Source organism: Wickerhamomyces anomalus, assembly GCF_001661255.1.
Source record: "Wickerhamomyces anomalus NRRL Y-366-8 unplaced genomic scaffold WICANscaffold_3, whole genome shotgun sequence".
Classification (NCBI taxonomy): domain Eukaryota; kingdom Fungi; phylum Ascomycota; class Saccharomycetes; order Phaffomycetales; family Wickerhamomycetaceae; genus Hansenula; species Hansenula anomala.
This window is the reverse complement of record NW_017567112.1, coordinates 460,718-475,183: the sequence shown is the minus strand read 5'-3', so window position 1 is coordinate 475,183 and position 14,466 is coordinate 460,718. Positions and strand designations below refer to the sequence as shown.

The window sequence follows — 14,466 nt, the reverse complement described above, 5'->3', positions numbered from 1 at the left end:
TTCTTTTTCAGTTTGTAAGCAATTGTCAGAGAATCAAATAAATTATTCGAAACCAAAATTACTATCTTCTGCTTTCCATAACCACATTAACAACAATAAAGATGATAGCCGTGGAGTCCCCAATAACGAGACAACTGGACAACCCTCATCTCAAAGCTCCAGAACCAGAACACTGTCCAGGGCCAGAATCGGAAAACGCTGGTAAAGGTGATGCCTGTGATGGTTGTGCTAATAAAGAAATTTGTGAATCATTACCAAAAGGTCCTGACCCAGATATACCCATAATCAATGAAAGATTAGCCAATATAGACCATAAGATCCTTGTTCTCTCAGGAAAAGGTGGTGTTGGGAAATCTACATTTACTTCAATGTTGTCATGGGCATTAGCTGCTGATCCAGATTTAGAAGTTGGTGCAATGGATTTAGATATTTGTGGGCCATCATTACCAAGAATGTTGGGTGCTGAAGGCGAATCAATCCACGCTTCAAATTCAGGCTGGACTCCTGTCTATGTCAACGATAACTTGGGTATGATGTCGATTGGTTTCATGTTGCCAGAAGCTGATTCTGCAATTATTTGGAGAGGTGCGAAAAAGAATGGTTTGATAAAACAGTTTTTGAAAGATGTTGACTGGGGAAGACTAGATTATTTGATAGTGGATACACCTCCAGGTACTTCAGATGAACATATTTCAGTGAATACATACTTGAAAGAGTCAGGAATCGACGGTGCTTTAATAGTGACAACCCCACAAGAAGTTGCATTATTAGATGTTAGAAAAGAAATCGATTTTTGCAGAAAGGCAAACATTAAAGTTTTAGGTATTGTCGAGAACATGTCAGGGTTTGTTTGTCCTAATTGTAAGGGAGAATCTCAAATTTTTAAAGCAACTACTGGTGGTGGTAAGGCTCTAGCTGAAGAATTAAATATTCCATTTTTAGGTTCTGTTCCTTTAGATCCAAGAATTGGGAAAGCCTGTGATTCTGGAGAAAGCTTTTTGGACTTGTATCCAGATTCCCCAGCTTCAACCGCAATTTTAGATGTTGTTGAAGCTCTAATAGATTCCGTTGAGAATTAGCAAAAATATTTATATCGAAAAGGTGCATGGGAAATGGTCATTTATAATACACAAGGAGTTTTTTGATTTGAAGCAATTCGTAGTAGACTACTGTGTGTTCCGAATGCATTGTCGTAATTTTTTTTGTAACTCTAAAATAACACTATTGTACAGATATAGATACACTTTTTAATTTAAGCACCTTCTAAAAATTGTTGCTTAACATATTGTAAAGTTAGAGGAGCAGCATAGTATTGAGATTCACCTTCACCTAATGGAAGTTTCAATATTTTATCAACTTCCACACCAGAACTTCCAGTTCCAGCATTTTCAAGAATTGTATCAGCTACCCTTTTTGCAATTATTCTAGCTGCAACTTTGACTTTGAAGCTTGATTGCTTCATTGAAGGTAGATTATCAGCTAAAAATTTCAACGACTTTTGAGTATTTCCATTAATTAAAGCCAAATAATTTTGATAAATTTCTAATCCAGTAGACCAATCACTGATGTAATTTTGTTTAGGAAATCTTTTGATTAACTTGTCCAACTTATTCAATTTTGATCCATTATTGATAACAGCAGCAGGTGCAACTTTTCCAATAATAGTGCGATGTGCTTCTTCATATTTTTTGGCATCCAACAGAAATGCAGCTTCTTTCCAGTAATCCCCAGTATATCTGTAATAAAGAGCATTAGCTTCAAACAATAAAGTCTCAGGGATATGTAATCCATCTCTGAGCCTATCAAGTAAAGTGTCATCTCTATTGAAAGCTTCGATCTTTGTAGTGAGAAGTTGAGTAGTATAATATTCAGCAGCATGGTCATTGTGTAGATGTGCCAAAACAAACAAGGCTTCTTCCCATAATTCTGCAGCTTGAAGCTGTTCAGCAAATAACAAGGTTAATTGATCACCAAATTCTTCAGATCTCTTAAAGTTTAATTGTTCCGTCGATCTAACCAAAACCTCATAAATGTACCACTGGAATCTAACATCAAGGTTCTTAGATAGCTTCAAAGCAGAAATAATATGCCCAATATTATATTGATCATTATGTTTATGGACAAATAGTTTTAAAATGTTGTAAAATGTTTCATCCTCATATGGAATGTCTGCAGGATTTGTTGCGACAAAGTTTGACAAAAGTGTAGCGATGCTTTGATTTGAATCACCGTAATATAGAGATAAACCAAGTCTAGCCTTCCACGATAGGCCCTCACTTAACTTAACAATTGGATCAGTTGCTAAAACATCTCCTTTCAACAAATAATAAATTTTCAATATACCTTTAGGAATTGTTTGCAAAACAGCATTTTTCTTCCATTCCTCAATTTGTTTAGTTGCACTGATTTTGACACTTGGATCATTTGAACCCAATAAAGAGATCAATACTGAGAGGTAAGGGTTGCTTGTATTGATGGCCAGTCTTGCTGCATTGGAAACCTCAAAAGCCACTAGCAACAAGAAAATTTGTTCAGAAAAATCTTCAGTTTGTTGAGCAGCCGTTTTAACTTCTTTTTCAATCTCATTTTTGAACCAACCAATCAACTTTTCACGACGTTTAACTTCAACAACTCTATTAACCACTTCAACATCATTCAATGAAGATAATTCAGGCGTTAGCAAGATTTTTGTATCAAACAAGATTGAAGCCAAGCTCCAAATTGGTAGCTCTTCATTTTTGAAATCCCCCTTGAAGGAATCTAGTATAAAATCAAATGTTAGGTCTTGGTTTTTATCCACTTTTGGATACCCATTTGATCTTTGAGTGATATGTGCTAGGTTCAAATGTTTCTTATAAATAGTTTTGAAAATGTTTTTGTTTGTAATTCCAAAAAAGTCATCTAATGAGTGTTCCTTAGCATGTGATGCAGTTTCATTACTCTTCAAAATCAACTTTGCTTCATTTGTGAAATGTGTGAAATTGTAATTATCAAGTCTCAATTCTTTTTTAATCTTCTTTTGACTTTTTAGAACTTTAGAGAAATCACCGAAGATCAAATTATCTAATTCACCTGGTGTTAATCCTTTGGAAAATGGAGCATCATATAGTGTTGTTTGTTTCAAAGAATCTTTTGCAAATGCTGAATCAAATCTAGCAGATAAATTCAACTGTTTGGTCCAATCATCATCAACAGCCAACTTTGGATCAACTTCTAAATTTTTGAAATCATCTTGATCAACATCAACTGGTTCGTATTGTTTCTCATCAAGTATTTCAGAATCATCGTCGTCCATCTCTTCATCTTCTTGAGCTAATGATTCATCACCTCTTAGTATATCAGCTGGAATATCATCATTAGCAAGATCACTTTCATCATCGTCAGATATTGTGATTGGGATATGGGAAGCAACACCTTCTTCATCATTTTGAGATTGTTGAGCACGAATCAAATCATAAGTTTGACCTGAAATAAAACTCCCAGGCATCAAATCAGTAGTATCATAGTCAAAAGATTCATCAATTTTTTGTTTTTTGAATAAAAAAGTATTCTCAGTTAAATTTCTAGTTTTGAGAGAACTAAGCTGTTGAGCTTGTCCTAGACTTTGGTCATTGACAGTACTTTCAGCTCTTGATTGTTCTTCAAGTTTGGACTGTTTCTGTTGAATATTTTCAAGCTCAGCATCGACATCAACAACATCATCATCTTCATTAACTAAACCCCAAATACTGAAATGTTTAACCTTGAATGTCCAAGCACCTGAAAATGGATCATATGTTACATATTCCATATCTTTCAGGTCTTTCAACTTTCTTACAAATAATCTTGTTTCCAAATCTTTTGTAACAGGGTCTTCTGAGGCTTGTTTACCCCTTTTACTAACAGGGAAACATCTCTCTAATGTAATAATAGCAGGAACATTCAATCCAGTACCGCGTGGGACTTTACCATTCGGATAAACTTCAACAGTCTTATTTTTGTTGAACTTGACAACATTACCAAACAAATACCCTGGCAAATCAGACCAAAATGCTGTTAAATCAACTGGATATTCAAAACTGATTGAACCATAACCTTTTCTCCCTATCGTGAAACCTGAGATTTCTGATAGTTGTCTCAATTGTAAAGCTGATAATTCTTCGATAGAAGGCGAGCACCAATACTCAGCATCAGTAGCAGCATTTTTCTTACTTTCAGTGTCAGTGTTGAGCTTGGCCTCTCCAGGAGTTTCATTTGTCTCTTCGATTAATTCGGTTTGCTCATTGATATGTGTATGTGTATCCTTAACTTGTGCATTAGCAGAGCCATTCAAGTCACCGTTAGTTGTACTTTCTTCTTCACGACCAAGAATTCTAACTTTTTGGGCGCCACCAGATTCACCAAATATTTTTATTCTTCTTGCTTCACTTCTACTTGGATCAACTTTTAGCTTCAAATAATCCGTGGACAGGTTTCTTCTGCGAGATGACGCTCTTGAACTATAACTTGATGAGCCAAAAGGTCTTATAAGAACTTTGGAAGATTGGACTTCTTTGGAATTTTCAGCTGGCAAGGCTGTATGTAAAATATCTTTCTTTGGGGAAAACAACCCTTCTGAATCATAACGAGCTTGTGACTTCAAACTGCTAAATCTAGTGCTCAATCTTTCTAATATAGTCGATCTTGGACCTTGGGCAATTGGTATTGATGATGAGAATGAAGAATTTGATAAACTTCTTTTACGTGAGGCATCGTTCAAAGCTGGATTACTCTTTTTTGCAGATTCTGTGATTGATTTTGGCAAATCCTTGAAGTTGTATTGTTTGGTAGGTGGTGTGTTTGCATATTGATTTAGTTGATTGTTGTTTGAGGATCCAAAAAGTGAATTTGTTGGTGCTTGGTTGTTATTGGTAGACCCAAATAATCCACCAGTTGTTTGTGGTGTATTGTTTGCTGCGTTTCCAAAAAGACCTGGTTTTGGTGCAGTTGAGGTTGAAGAGTTACCAAACAAAGATGTTGAGTTGTTGTTTGGTTGGTTTCCAAATAAGCCACCACTTGATGTGTTGTTGTTGGTATTTGAAGAATTTCCAAATAGCCCACCTGAAGGGTTTGAATTGTTCGATGAGTTTCCAAATAAACCTCCACCATTTTGTTGTGTGTTGGATGAGTTACCAAAGAGACCACCAGAAGCTGGAGTCGATGGTTTATTTCCAAACAACCCAGGTCCTTGAGCATTTGTTTGAGCTGTGTTATTATTGTTGTTTCCAAATAGGCCACCAGAACTGGTATTGTTATTCGTTGCAGAGTTTCCGAAAAGACCACCACCTGTAGTAGCAGGTTTATTACCAAAAAGACCACCACCATTAGTGTTTGTATTAGAAGCACCAAATCCTGATGTTGGCGTACTGATGTTGTTGGGCTGACTGGTTGCTGGAGATCCAAAATTGAAGCCTGTTGATGGCTTATTGTTGTTATTAGTGTTACCAAAAAGACCACCAGATGTGTTATTATTAGTAGGTGTACTAGTACCAAACCCACTTGGCTTTGCACCAAAGTTTGATCCAAAACCTGAATTGGTATTTGATGAGCCAAACATCTAGATATATGTTGTAATCACTGTATTTGTTGTTGTTTCACCTAAATTTCAGACACACGCGTTTGTCAATTAGCGTTATTAACGGGGATAGTGTTGGGTTAGTGCACAATGAGTGAGGATTGATAGGGACTCAATACAGAGCCTCTTTTGTTGGTTGAAATGAGTTCAATTGATGACTTTTTCACTTGATGTAAACAACTGGATTCCTTGATCCAAAGTTTTTTTTGCAAACATTTCGAGAATTCTAAACCGAGGCCGCGAATTCGTTCTGTGAACCGGATCTTGAAATGTTTATGTCAAAATTTTTAAACCCGTTTACCAAAATACTTTGTTTAAAGAGAAGAATTGGGATATTCTTGAGGTTGAAATTGGATTTAAGTAGAGTGAGGTATTGCTATTATATTATAGCGGCCCAAAATCACAAAATCAAACCATTTTCCCTTCAAAACTGTGATGTTTCTGCTAAAAGTGCCTAATCCTCCGATGAGTTTACCCGCAAAATAAAGAAATTTTTTTTTTGCAGATAGATAATTGAAATTTTTTTAACCCATTAGCTAGTGTACTTTATTAAACTCATTCATTACACAACGGTTTTCACTCAGGGTGCTGCTGGTATAGTCATTCGAATTCAAGATGGATATTTCCAAACCAGTGGGATCAGAAATCACTCACGTTGATTTCGGTGTTCTCTCTGCTGAGGACATACGTAAGCTTTCTGCTAAACAAATCACAAATCCTACCGTTTTCGATAATTTGGGACATCCTATATCTGGTGGTTTATATGACTTAGCTTTAGGTGCTTTCCTTAGAAACTTGTGTGCTACTTGTGGTCTAGATGATAAATTCTGTCCTGGTCATCAAGGTCATATTGAATTACCAATTCCAGTTTACAACCCATTGTTCTTTAATCAATTATACATCTTTTTAAGAAGTGCATGTCTTTACTGTCACCATTTCAGATTAAAATCAACTGAAGTTCATCGTTATGCTTGCAAACTGAAACTGATACAATATGGTTTATTGTCTGAACTTGAACCACTTGATAACATTCACATGAGTGGTGCATCAATGGAAGCTGAAGAAGGTGAGGAGGAAGATAATGCACCAGATTCTAATCCACAAGCTGATCGTGATTTGATCGAAAGAAGAGAAGACTTTGTGAATAGTGCTATTGCTAAAGCATTGAGTGAGGGAAGAACTTCAGAAAACGGTGTTATGACTACAACAGTTCTTGAAGAAAGAAAACATTTGATTCATGAATTTTACAAAAAGTTACTATCAAGACCAAAATGTGGTAACTGTAGCATGTTTTCACCAACTTACAGAAAAGATGGTTTCACAAAACTTTTTGAAAATCCATTGAAAGAAAAGCAAGTTTTAAATAACAGAGTTAAAGGTCATGCTCGTCAAGATATGTTGAAGACAAATGGTAAATCAAACGGTGACGAAATGGATGTTGATACTCCTGCTCAGCCAGCTAAAAAATCCACTGGTTCCAAATATGTCTTGAGTACAGAAGTCAGAAATATTATGCGTGCTGTTTTCCAAGCTGAATCCAACATTTTGAAATATTTATTCCATTCAAGACCAAAAGCTACTGAAAAAGTGAACTCTGATATCTTCTTTTTACAAGCTATTGTTGTTCCACCAACAAGATTCCGTTTACCTTCAAAATTAGGTGATGAAATCCATGAAAATTCTCAAAATGAATTGTTATCTAAGGTTTTGAACACATCATTATTAATCAGAGATTTGAACGATCAAATTTCAACTGTTCAAAAGGATAAAATCACTGCTGAAGAAAGAAAAATCACTTTCAACAGATTAATGAATGCTTTTGTCACCATCCAAAATGATGTTAATGCCTTCATTGATTCTACAAAGAATCAAAATGCTAATGCTGCTAGAACCGCTGCTCCAGGTATCAAACAAGCTTTAGAAAAGAAAGAAGGTTTATTCAGAAAGCATATGATGGGTAAGCGTGTTAATTATGCTGCTCGTTCAGTTATTTCACCTGATCCAAATATCGAAACAAATGAAATTGGTGTTCCTCCAGTTTTCGCTGTTAAATTAACATACCCAGAACCAGTCACCTCTCATAACGTTAATGAACTACGTCAAGCTGTTATAAATGGTCCAGATAAATGGCCAGGTGCTATCCAAATTCAAAATGAAGATGGTTCCTTGATTTCATTAATTGGTATGACCACTGATCAACGTAAAGCTTTGGCCAATCAACTTTTAACTCCATCAGGTAACACCAGTCATGTCTTGAACAAGAAAGTTTACCGTCATATCAAGAACAACGATATTGTCATCATGAATCGTCAACCAACATTACATAAAGCCTCCATGATGGGTCATAAAGTCAGAGTTTTACCAGGTGAAAAGACTTTACGTTTACATTATGCAAACACTAATGCCTATAATGCTGATTTCGATGGTGATGAAATGAACATGCATTTCCCACAAAATGAAAATGCCAGAGCTGAAGCATTGAATTTAGCCAACACTGATTCACAATATTTGACTCCAACTTCAGGTTCTCCATTAAGAGGTTTGATTCAAGATCATATTTCTGCTGGTGTTTGGATCACAAATAAAGATAGTTTCTTCACCAGAGAACAATACCAACAATATGTTTATGGTTGTATACGTCCAGAAGATGGTCATTCTACTAGAGCTAAGCTGGTCACTGTTCCTCCAGCTATCTTCAAACCAATCCCATTATGGACCGGTAAACAAATTATTACTACTGTTTTGTTGAATATTACTCCAGTCAACATGCCAGGTATCAACTTGTTGTCAAAGAACAAAATTAAAAATGAATATTGGGGTGAAGGTTCAAAGGAAAATGAAGTCTTATTCAAAAATGGTGAATTGTTATGTGGTATTTTGGATAAATCACAATATGGTGCTTCTCAATATGGTATTGTTCATTCTTTACATGAAGTTTATGGTCCATCTGTCGCTGGTAAATCTTTATCTGTTTTGGGTAGATTATTCACAAACTACATTCAATCTACTGCATTTACTTGTGGTATGGATGATTTACGTTTAACTGCCGAAGGTAACAATTGGAGAAATGAAATTTTGTTAACTTCTGTTGATGTTGGTCGTTTAGCTGCCACTGAAGTTACCAATTTGGATAAGAACACAAAGAGTACTGATCCTAAATTCTTGCAACGTTTGGAAGAAGTTTACCGTGATGATAACAAAGCTGGTATTTTAGATGCTGTCACACAATCAAAAGTTAACAGTATTACTTCTCAAGTTGTCTCCAAGTGTGTTCCAGAAGGTACTATGAAAAGATTCCCATATAATTCAATGCAAGCGATGGCCTTATCAGGTGCTAAAGGTTCTAATGTTAATGTTTCTCAAATTATGTGTCTTTTAGGTCAACAAGCTTTAGAGGGTAGACGTGTACCAGTCATGGTCAGTGGTAAAACTTTACCTTCATTTAAAGCTTATGAAACTGATGCTAGAGCTGGTGGTTATATTAAAGGTCGTTTCTATTCTGGTATCAGACCACAAGAATATTACTTCCATTGTATGGCTGGTCGTGAAGGTCTTATTGATACTGCTGTTAAAACTTCTAGATCTGGTTATTTACAACGTTGTTTGACAAAACAATTGGAAGGTGTTCATGTTTCTTATGATAACTCTGTTAGAGATGGTGATGGCCGTTTGGTCCAATTTTTGTATGGTGGTGATGCTGTCGATGTTACTAAAGAATCTCATATGAATCAATTCAAATTCTGTATTGATAACTATGATGCATTATTAACTAAATATAACCCAGGTGCTTTGATTGATCATTTGGACACTGAATCAGCTTCACGTTATTCTAAAAAGGTTCGTAAGAGCATGAAAAAGAACAAAGATGTTCCACACTTTGCACAATCCACCAAATATGATCCAGTTCTTTCTGTTTACAATCCATCCAAATATTTGGGTTCTGTCTCAGAAACTTTCCAATCTAAATTGGATTCATTTATTGATGGAAATCCAGATTTATTCAGCAAATCTGGTTTGTCTGATAAGAAATTCCGTGCTTTGATGCAACTGAAATATATGAGATCATTAATTAATCCAGGTGAATCTGTTGGTATTATTGCTTCTCAATCTGTTGGTGAACCATCCACTCAAATGACTTTGAATACTTTCCATTTTGCTGGTCACGGTGCTGCTAATGTTACATTAGGTATTCCACGTATGAGAGAAATTATTATGACTGCTTCTGCTGCTATCAAGACCCCACAAATGACATTACCAATCTTGGATGAGGTTACTGATGACCAAGCTGATGCTTTCTGTCGTTCCATTGCAAAAGTTGTTTTCTCAGAACTTGTTGATAACGTTACCGTTACTGAAACTTCTGGTAACTCTGAAGATGGTCGTGGTAAACGTTCATATGATATTGATCTTGAATTTTTCAACAGTGAACAATACCATGAAGAATACGATGTTTCAAAAGAACAATTAGAACAAGTTATTACTACTAAATTCTTGAGAACTTTGGAAAGTGCAATCACTAAAGAATTGAGAAAACAAAAGAAAATTGGTTCAGAATCATTACCAGAAGTTGGTAAAGCTGTTCCAAAATCACAAACACAAATTACTTCAGATGAACGTATTTCTAACAAATCCAATGATAATGATGATGACGATGCTGATGATGAAAAATCACGTTCCAAGACTAAACAATCAGTTTCATATGATGAACCAGATGATGATGAAATTGAAACTATGAGAAATGCTGAAAAATCATCAGATGAAGAAATGGATTCAGATAGTGATTCAGACTCAGACTCAGACTCCGATGAAGAAGAACCAACCAAGAGCGCTGCTACTGGTGAATTATCTAAAGCTGCTCGTGATCGTCAATCTGCTGTTTTAGGTTCACATAGCTTGATTACCAGATTTAACTTTGATGATGTTAATGGTAACTGGTGTAAATTCAAACTTGAATTAGGTGCTGGTACTCAAAAATTACTTATGGTTAACATTGTTGAAGAAATTTGTCGTAAAGTTGTTGTTAAAGAAGTTCCACACATTGGTCGTTGTTTACATCCACAACCTGAAGGTGGTAAACGTGTCTTAACCACTGAAGGTGTTAACTTTGGTGCTATGTGGGACTATGATGATTTCATTGACGTTAATGGTATCACTTCAAATGATGTTGCTGCTGTTTTACGTACTTATGGTGTTGAAGCTGCTAGAAACACTATTGTGAATGAAATCAACAACGTTTTCGGTCGTTATGCTATCTCAGTCAGTAGCCGTCATTTGGATTTGATTGGTGATATGATGACCAGAGAAGGTAGTTATCTAGCTTTCAACCGTCAAGGTATTGATTCATCAACTTCTACATTCATGAAGATGTCATATGAAACTACATGTCAATTCTTGACCAAAGCTGTTTTAGATAATGACCGTGAAGAATTGGAGAGTCCTTCTGCTCGTATTGTGCTGGGTAAATTATCTGGTGTTGGTACCGGTAGTTTTGATTTGCTTTCACGTATGCCAGCTACTGCTTAGGGTCTTTCATTAATTGGTGTTTAAGGTGGTGTTATAATTAATATTAAAGTTTTGTAAATTAGATTTAAGGATTTTAATCAAAAAAATGCATATAGATTTATTAACAATAACAGTGTAGTCTACAATTTGATTTAAAATTCTTACTTGGAATGCATTAATACACAATATGGTACTGTTTTATATAAAATAAAAAGGAAAAAACACAACTAAAAAAAACAACGTAGAAGGAAAGTCATCATTTAATATCAAAGATTGGTTTCAAAGATTTGATCAATAACCAATCATCTCTAGCAACTTGGTCACGGAATGCAGGATCTTTCAATGTATCAATAGATTTACGTGAAATCAAAGAGTATAGAGGATCTTTTTCATCAACATGACGGCCCCAAACTGGTTGAGCAGCTGATGGATTTTCCAAACGCATAGCAACACCAGCATTTGTTTGACCTTTCTTAACAATTTCAAGAGATTTATGGTTAACTTCTAATGAAACAACTTTACCCAAAACCATTGTTGTCTTTTGTTTAGTTTCTGGATCCAATTTAACAGTACATATTGGAGTACCAACTCTAACAGAACCTTCAACAACATCAACACCAATAATCATAGGGTTACGTTTGTTAATGATTTGAATAGTTTTCAAAACAGTTGGATAGATGGCATATTCCAAGAAATCTTTACGACGTTGTTCCAATAATTTATTTTGGTAAGCAGTGAATGCATCAAACAAATGATAGATAATATCTGCAGAAAAGATTTGGATATGATTTTCAGTGGCATATTGTTCAGCTTCCTTATCAATTTTAACATCAAAACACAACATAACAGCAAATTCTTTAGCTTTGTCCAACATGGTTGTTGCCTTCATAACATCACGTTTATAAACTGGACCTAAACCAATAGACATAACTGGAATTTTCATATCTTTCAAGAAATCTAACAAGGCTTCTAAAGAACCTAAAGTTGAAGCTTGAACAGTAACACCACGACCACTTGTATCAACAGAATCCAACAAACCGGTCAAATCATCCATAACTTCTTCCATCAATTCTTCTTCATCATCATCTTCACCAACAACTAATAGACGAGAACCTGCAACGGCTTTTTCCAAATCATTAGCAGCGATTTTAACACCCAAAGCAGCTTTGACTTCTTTATGATGGACATATTCTGATTTCAATCTCAATTCACGTAACGGCTGTGGAGTTAACAATGCACGAATATTCGTCGCTATAGGACCATTCATACCACACAACACAACTCTATCACCTTCCCTCAAATAACCATTTGATAAAATAACATCAATGGTGGTACCTAAACCTTCAACAACTTTAACTTCCAAAATAGTAGCTTCAACTTCTGACAAGTACATCAATTGTTTGGACATTCTCTTTTGAGTTAATTCTAATAATAACCATAATAAATCTGGAACACCTTCACCTGTAACAGCTGAAGTTGGAACAATAGAAACATATTTAGACATATTTCTATTTTGGAAATATAATTCAGAATTCAAACCTTGTTCAGCTAAAGCAACTTTAATTTGGGTGTATCTATCATCAAATTCTTGTTGAACTGAACGAGTTTGTTTTGAAAATGAATCTCTGAATGAATTGTTTGGGGTTGTTTGCCAATCATATAAACGATCAATTTTATTTAAGGCAACAACAAAAGGAGCTTTACGCTCACGTAATAATCTGATTGATTCGATAGTTTGTTGTTCTAAACCATGCATAATATCAATAACCAAGATGGCAATGTTACATAAAGATGAACCACGGGAACGCAAGTTGGAGAAAGATTCGTGACCTGGTGTATCAATAACTAACAAACCTGGAACATCAAATGTTTGTTTTTCATAAGCAGCCATGACTGCAGTTTTAGATTTAATAGCTTCAATTGGGAAATAAGTGGCACCAATTTGTTGGGTAATACCACCAGCTTCACCACCTTGAACGTTAGTTTGACGAATCTTATCCAAAAGTTTAGTTTTACCAGTATCAACATGACCCAAAATACAACAAATTGGAGAACGTAAATCGGCTTGAGATGAAGATGATTGTTTTTGGTTTCTCTTGGAAACTTTTTGTTCAACTTCTTTGATTTTTTGTTCAGCTTCTTTGGCTTTAGCTTCAAGTTCAGCTTTTTGTTTAGCAGCTTCTTTAGCTTTAACTTCTTCTTCAGTTTCACCACTATCAGCTTCAGCTTCTTGTTCTTCATCGACTTCAGCAATTTCTTCCTCTTGTTCTTCAGCTTTTGATTCATCTTCATTGCCAGCAGCTTCCCAATCTTCGGCTAATGGTTCATCATCATCCAAGGCCATGTTTTCCCAATCTTCAACAAGAGCTTCATCTTCATCATCTTGGTTAGCTTTGGCTTCGACTTCGGCTTTAGCTTTTGCCTCAGCAGCAGCTTTTTCTTCTTCTTGAGCTTTTGTTGGTTTCTTCTTTTTACCATAAACAACTTTCTTTGGTTTTGGTGCTTCTTCACCAGATTTTTGTAAACCTTCAACAATAACACCAGAGTTTAATAATTGTTGACGACGACGTTCAATAGCTTTCTTCTCTTCTTTTTGCTTTTTGGTTAATAATTTACCTTCAGCTCTTAATTGTTCTTTCTTTAATCTTTCTTTTTCTTTCTTTGCAGCTCTAGCAGCTTCTTTTTCAGCTTCTTCTTGGGCCAATTTTTCTTCTTCTTCTTTAGCTAATTTATCTTCTTCTTCTTGTAAGCGACGTTCTTCTTCTTCGGCTTGTTTTTTCAATTCTAATTGACGTCTTAAAGCAGCAATACCGGCTGGGACTTTTTTACCTTTACCTTTTGGTTCAGCTTTTGGAACTTCTGGTTCATCTTTTGGTGCAGATTCAGGAGCTGGAGTGGAGGCATTTGAAGAAGCGGCAGAATTGTCTTTCTTATTACCTGCGGTAGCAGCTTTTTTCTTTGCAGCCATTTCTTTCTTACGTTGCTTTTCCTTTTCCTTCTTCTCTTTTTCCTTTTCCTTTTTAGATTTAATAACTGAAGCACCACTATTTTTTGGTTTTTCATCAGTTTGTTTAGCCTTCTTTTCTTTATTCTTTCTCAAAGTGGCCATGAAATCACCAGCAACATCGTCTTCAGTGGCTTCAGTTGCACCTGGAGTAGCTTCAGCAGATTCATCAGCGGCAGGTGTAGAACCGAATTCTTCAGCTTGAGGAGCGTCATCTTCAAACTCGTCGTCCCAATAGTCACCACCTTTCTTTCCTTTTTTATCCCTGGGATTAACACTGTTAGTAATTGGTTCATTTACATCTTCAAGCCATTATAATACCCACTTTTTAGCCATGTTTTGATACCACGGTTTTGATCCAATTCGT

General features: G+C 35.6%; 4 protein-coding genes across 4 annotated transcripts; 2 read left to right on the top strand and 2 right to left on the bottom strand.

Annotated features, from left to right (window-relative positions):
* Window positions 1–101: 101 nt before the first annotated feature.
* On the top strand, window positions 102–1,079 carry NBP35 (Fe-S cluster-binding ATPase; the record flags this gene model as incomplete). The annotated part of the gene is made up of 1 exon (XM_019181761.1): window positions 102–1,079. One exon carries the CDS (start codon window positions 102–104, stop codon window positions 1,077–1,079), a length of 978 nt encoding a protein of 325 aa, XP_019038943.1.
* Window positions 1,080–1,252: 173 nt separating this feature from the next.
* NUP145 (nucleocytoplasmic transporter NUP145) lies at window positions 1,253–5,575 on the bottom strand (the record flags this gene model as incomplete). Its single annotated transcript, XM_019184712.1, has 1 exon — window positions 1,253–5,575. One exon carries the CDS (start codon window positions 5,573–5,575, stop codon window positions 1,253–1,255), a length of 4,323 nt encoding a protein of 1,440 aa, XP_019038942.1.
* Window positions 5,576–6,208: 633 nt separating this feature from the next.
* On the top strand, window positions 6,209–11,161 carry RPA190 (DNA-directed RNA polymerase I core subunit RPA190; the record flags this gene model as incomplete). Its single annotated transcript, XM_019182707.1, has 1 exon — window positions 6,209–11,161. The coding sequence occupies one exon, from the start codon at window positions 6,209–6,211 to the stop codon at window positions 11,114–11,116; it is 4,908 nt and encodes a 1,635-aa protein (XP_019038941.1). The 3' UTR covers window positions 11,117–11,161.
* Window positions 11,162–11,164: 3 nt separating this feature from the next.
* On the bottom strand, window positions 11,165–14,435 carry FUN12 (translation initiation factor eIF5B; the record flags this gene model as incomplete). The annotated part of the gene is made up of 2 exons (XM_019180288.1): window positions 11,165–14,364; window positions 14,425–14,435. The coding sequence occupies 2 exons, from the start codon at window positions 14,433–14,435 to the stop codon at window positions 11,352–11,354; spliced, it is 3,024 nt and encodes a 1,007-aa protein (XP_019038940.1). The 3' UTR covers window positions 11,165–11,351.
* Between the last annotated feature and the right edge of the window lie 31 nt (window positions 14,436–14,466).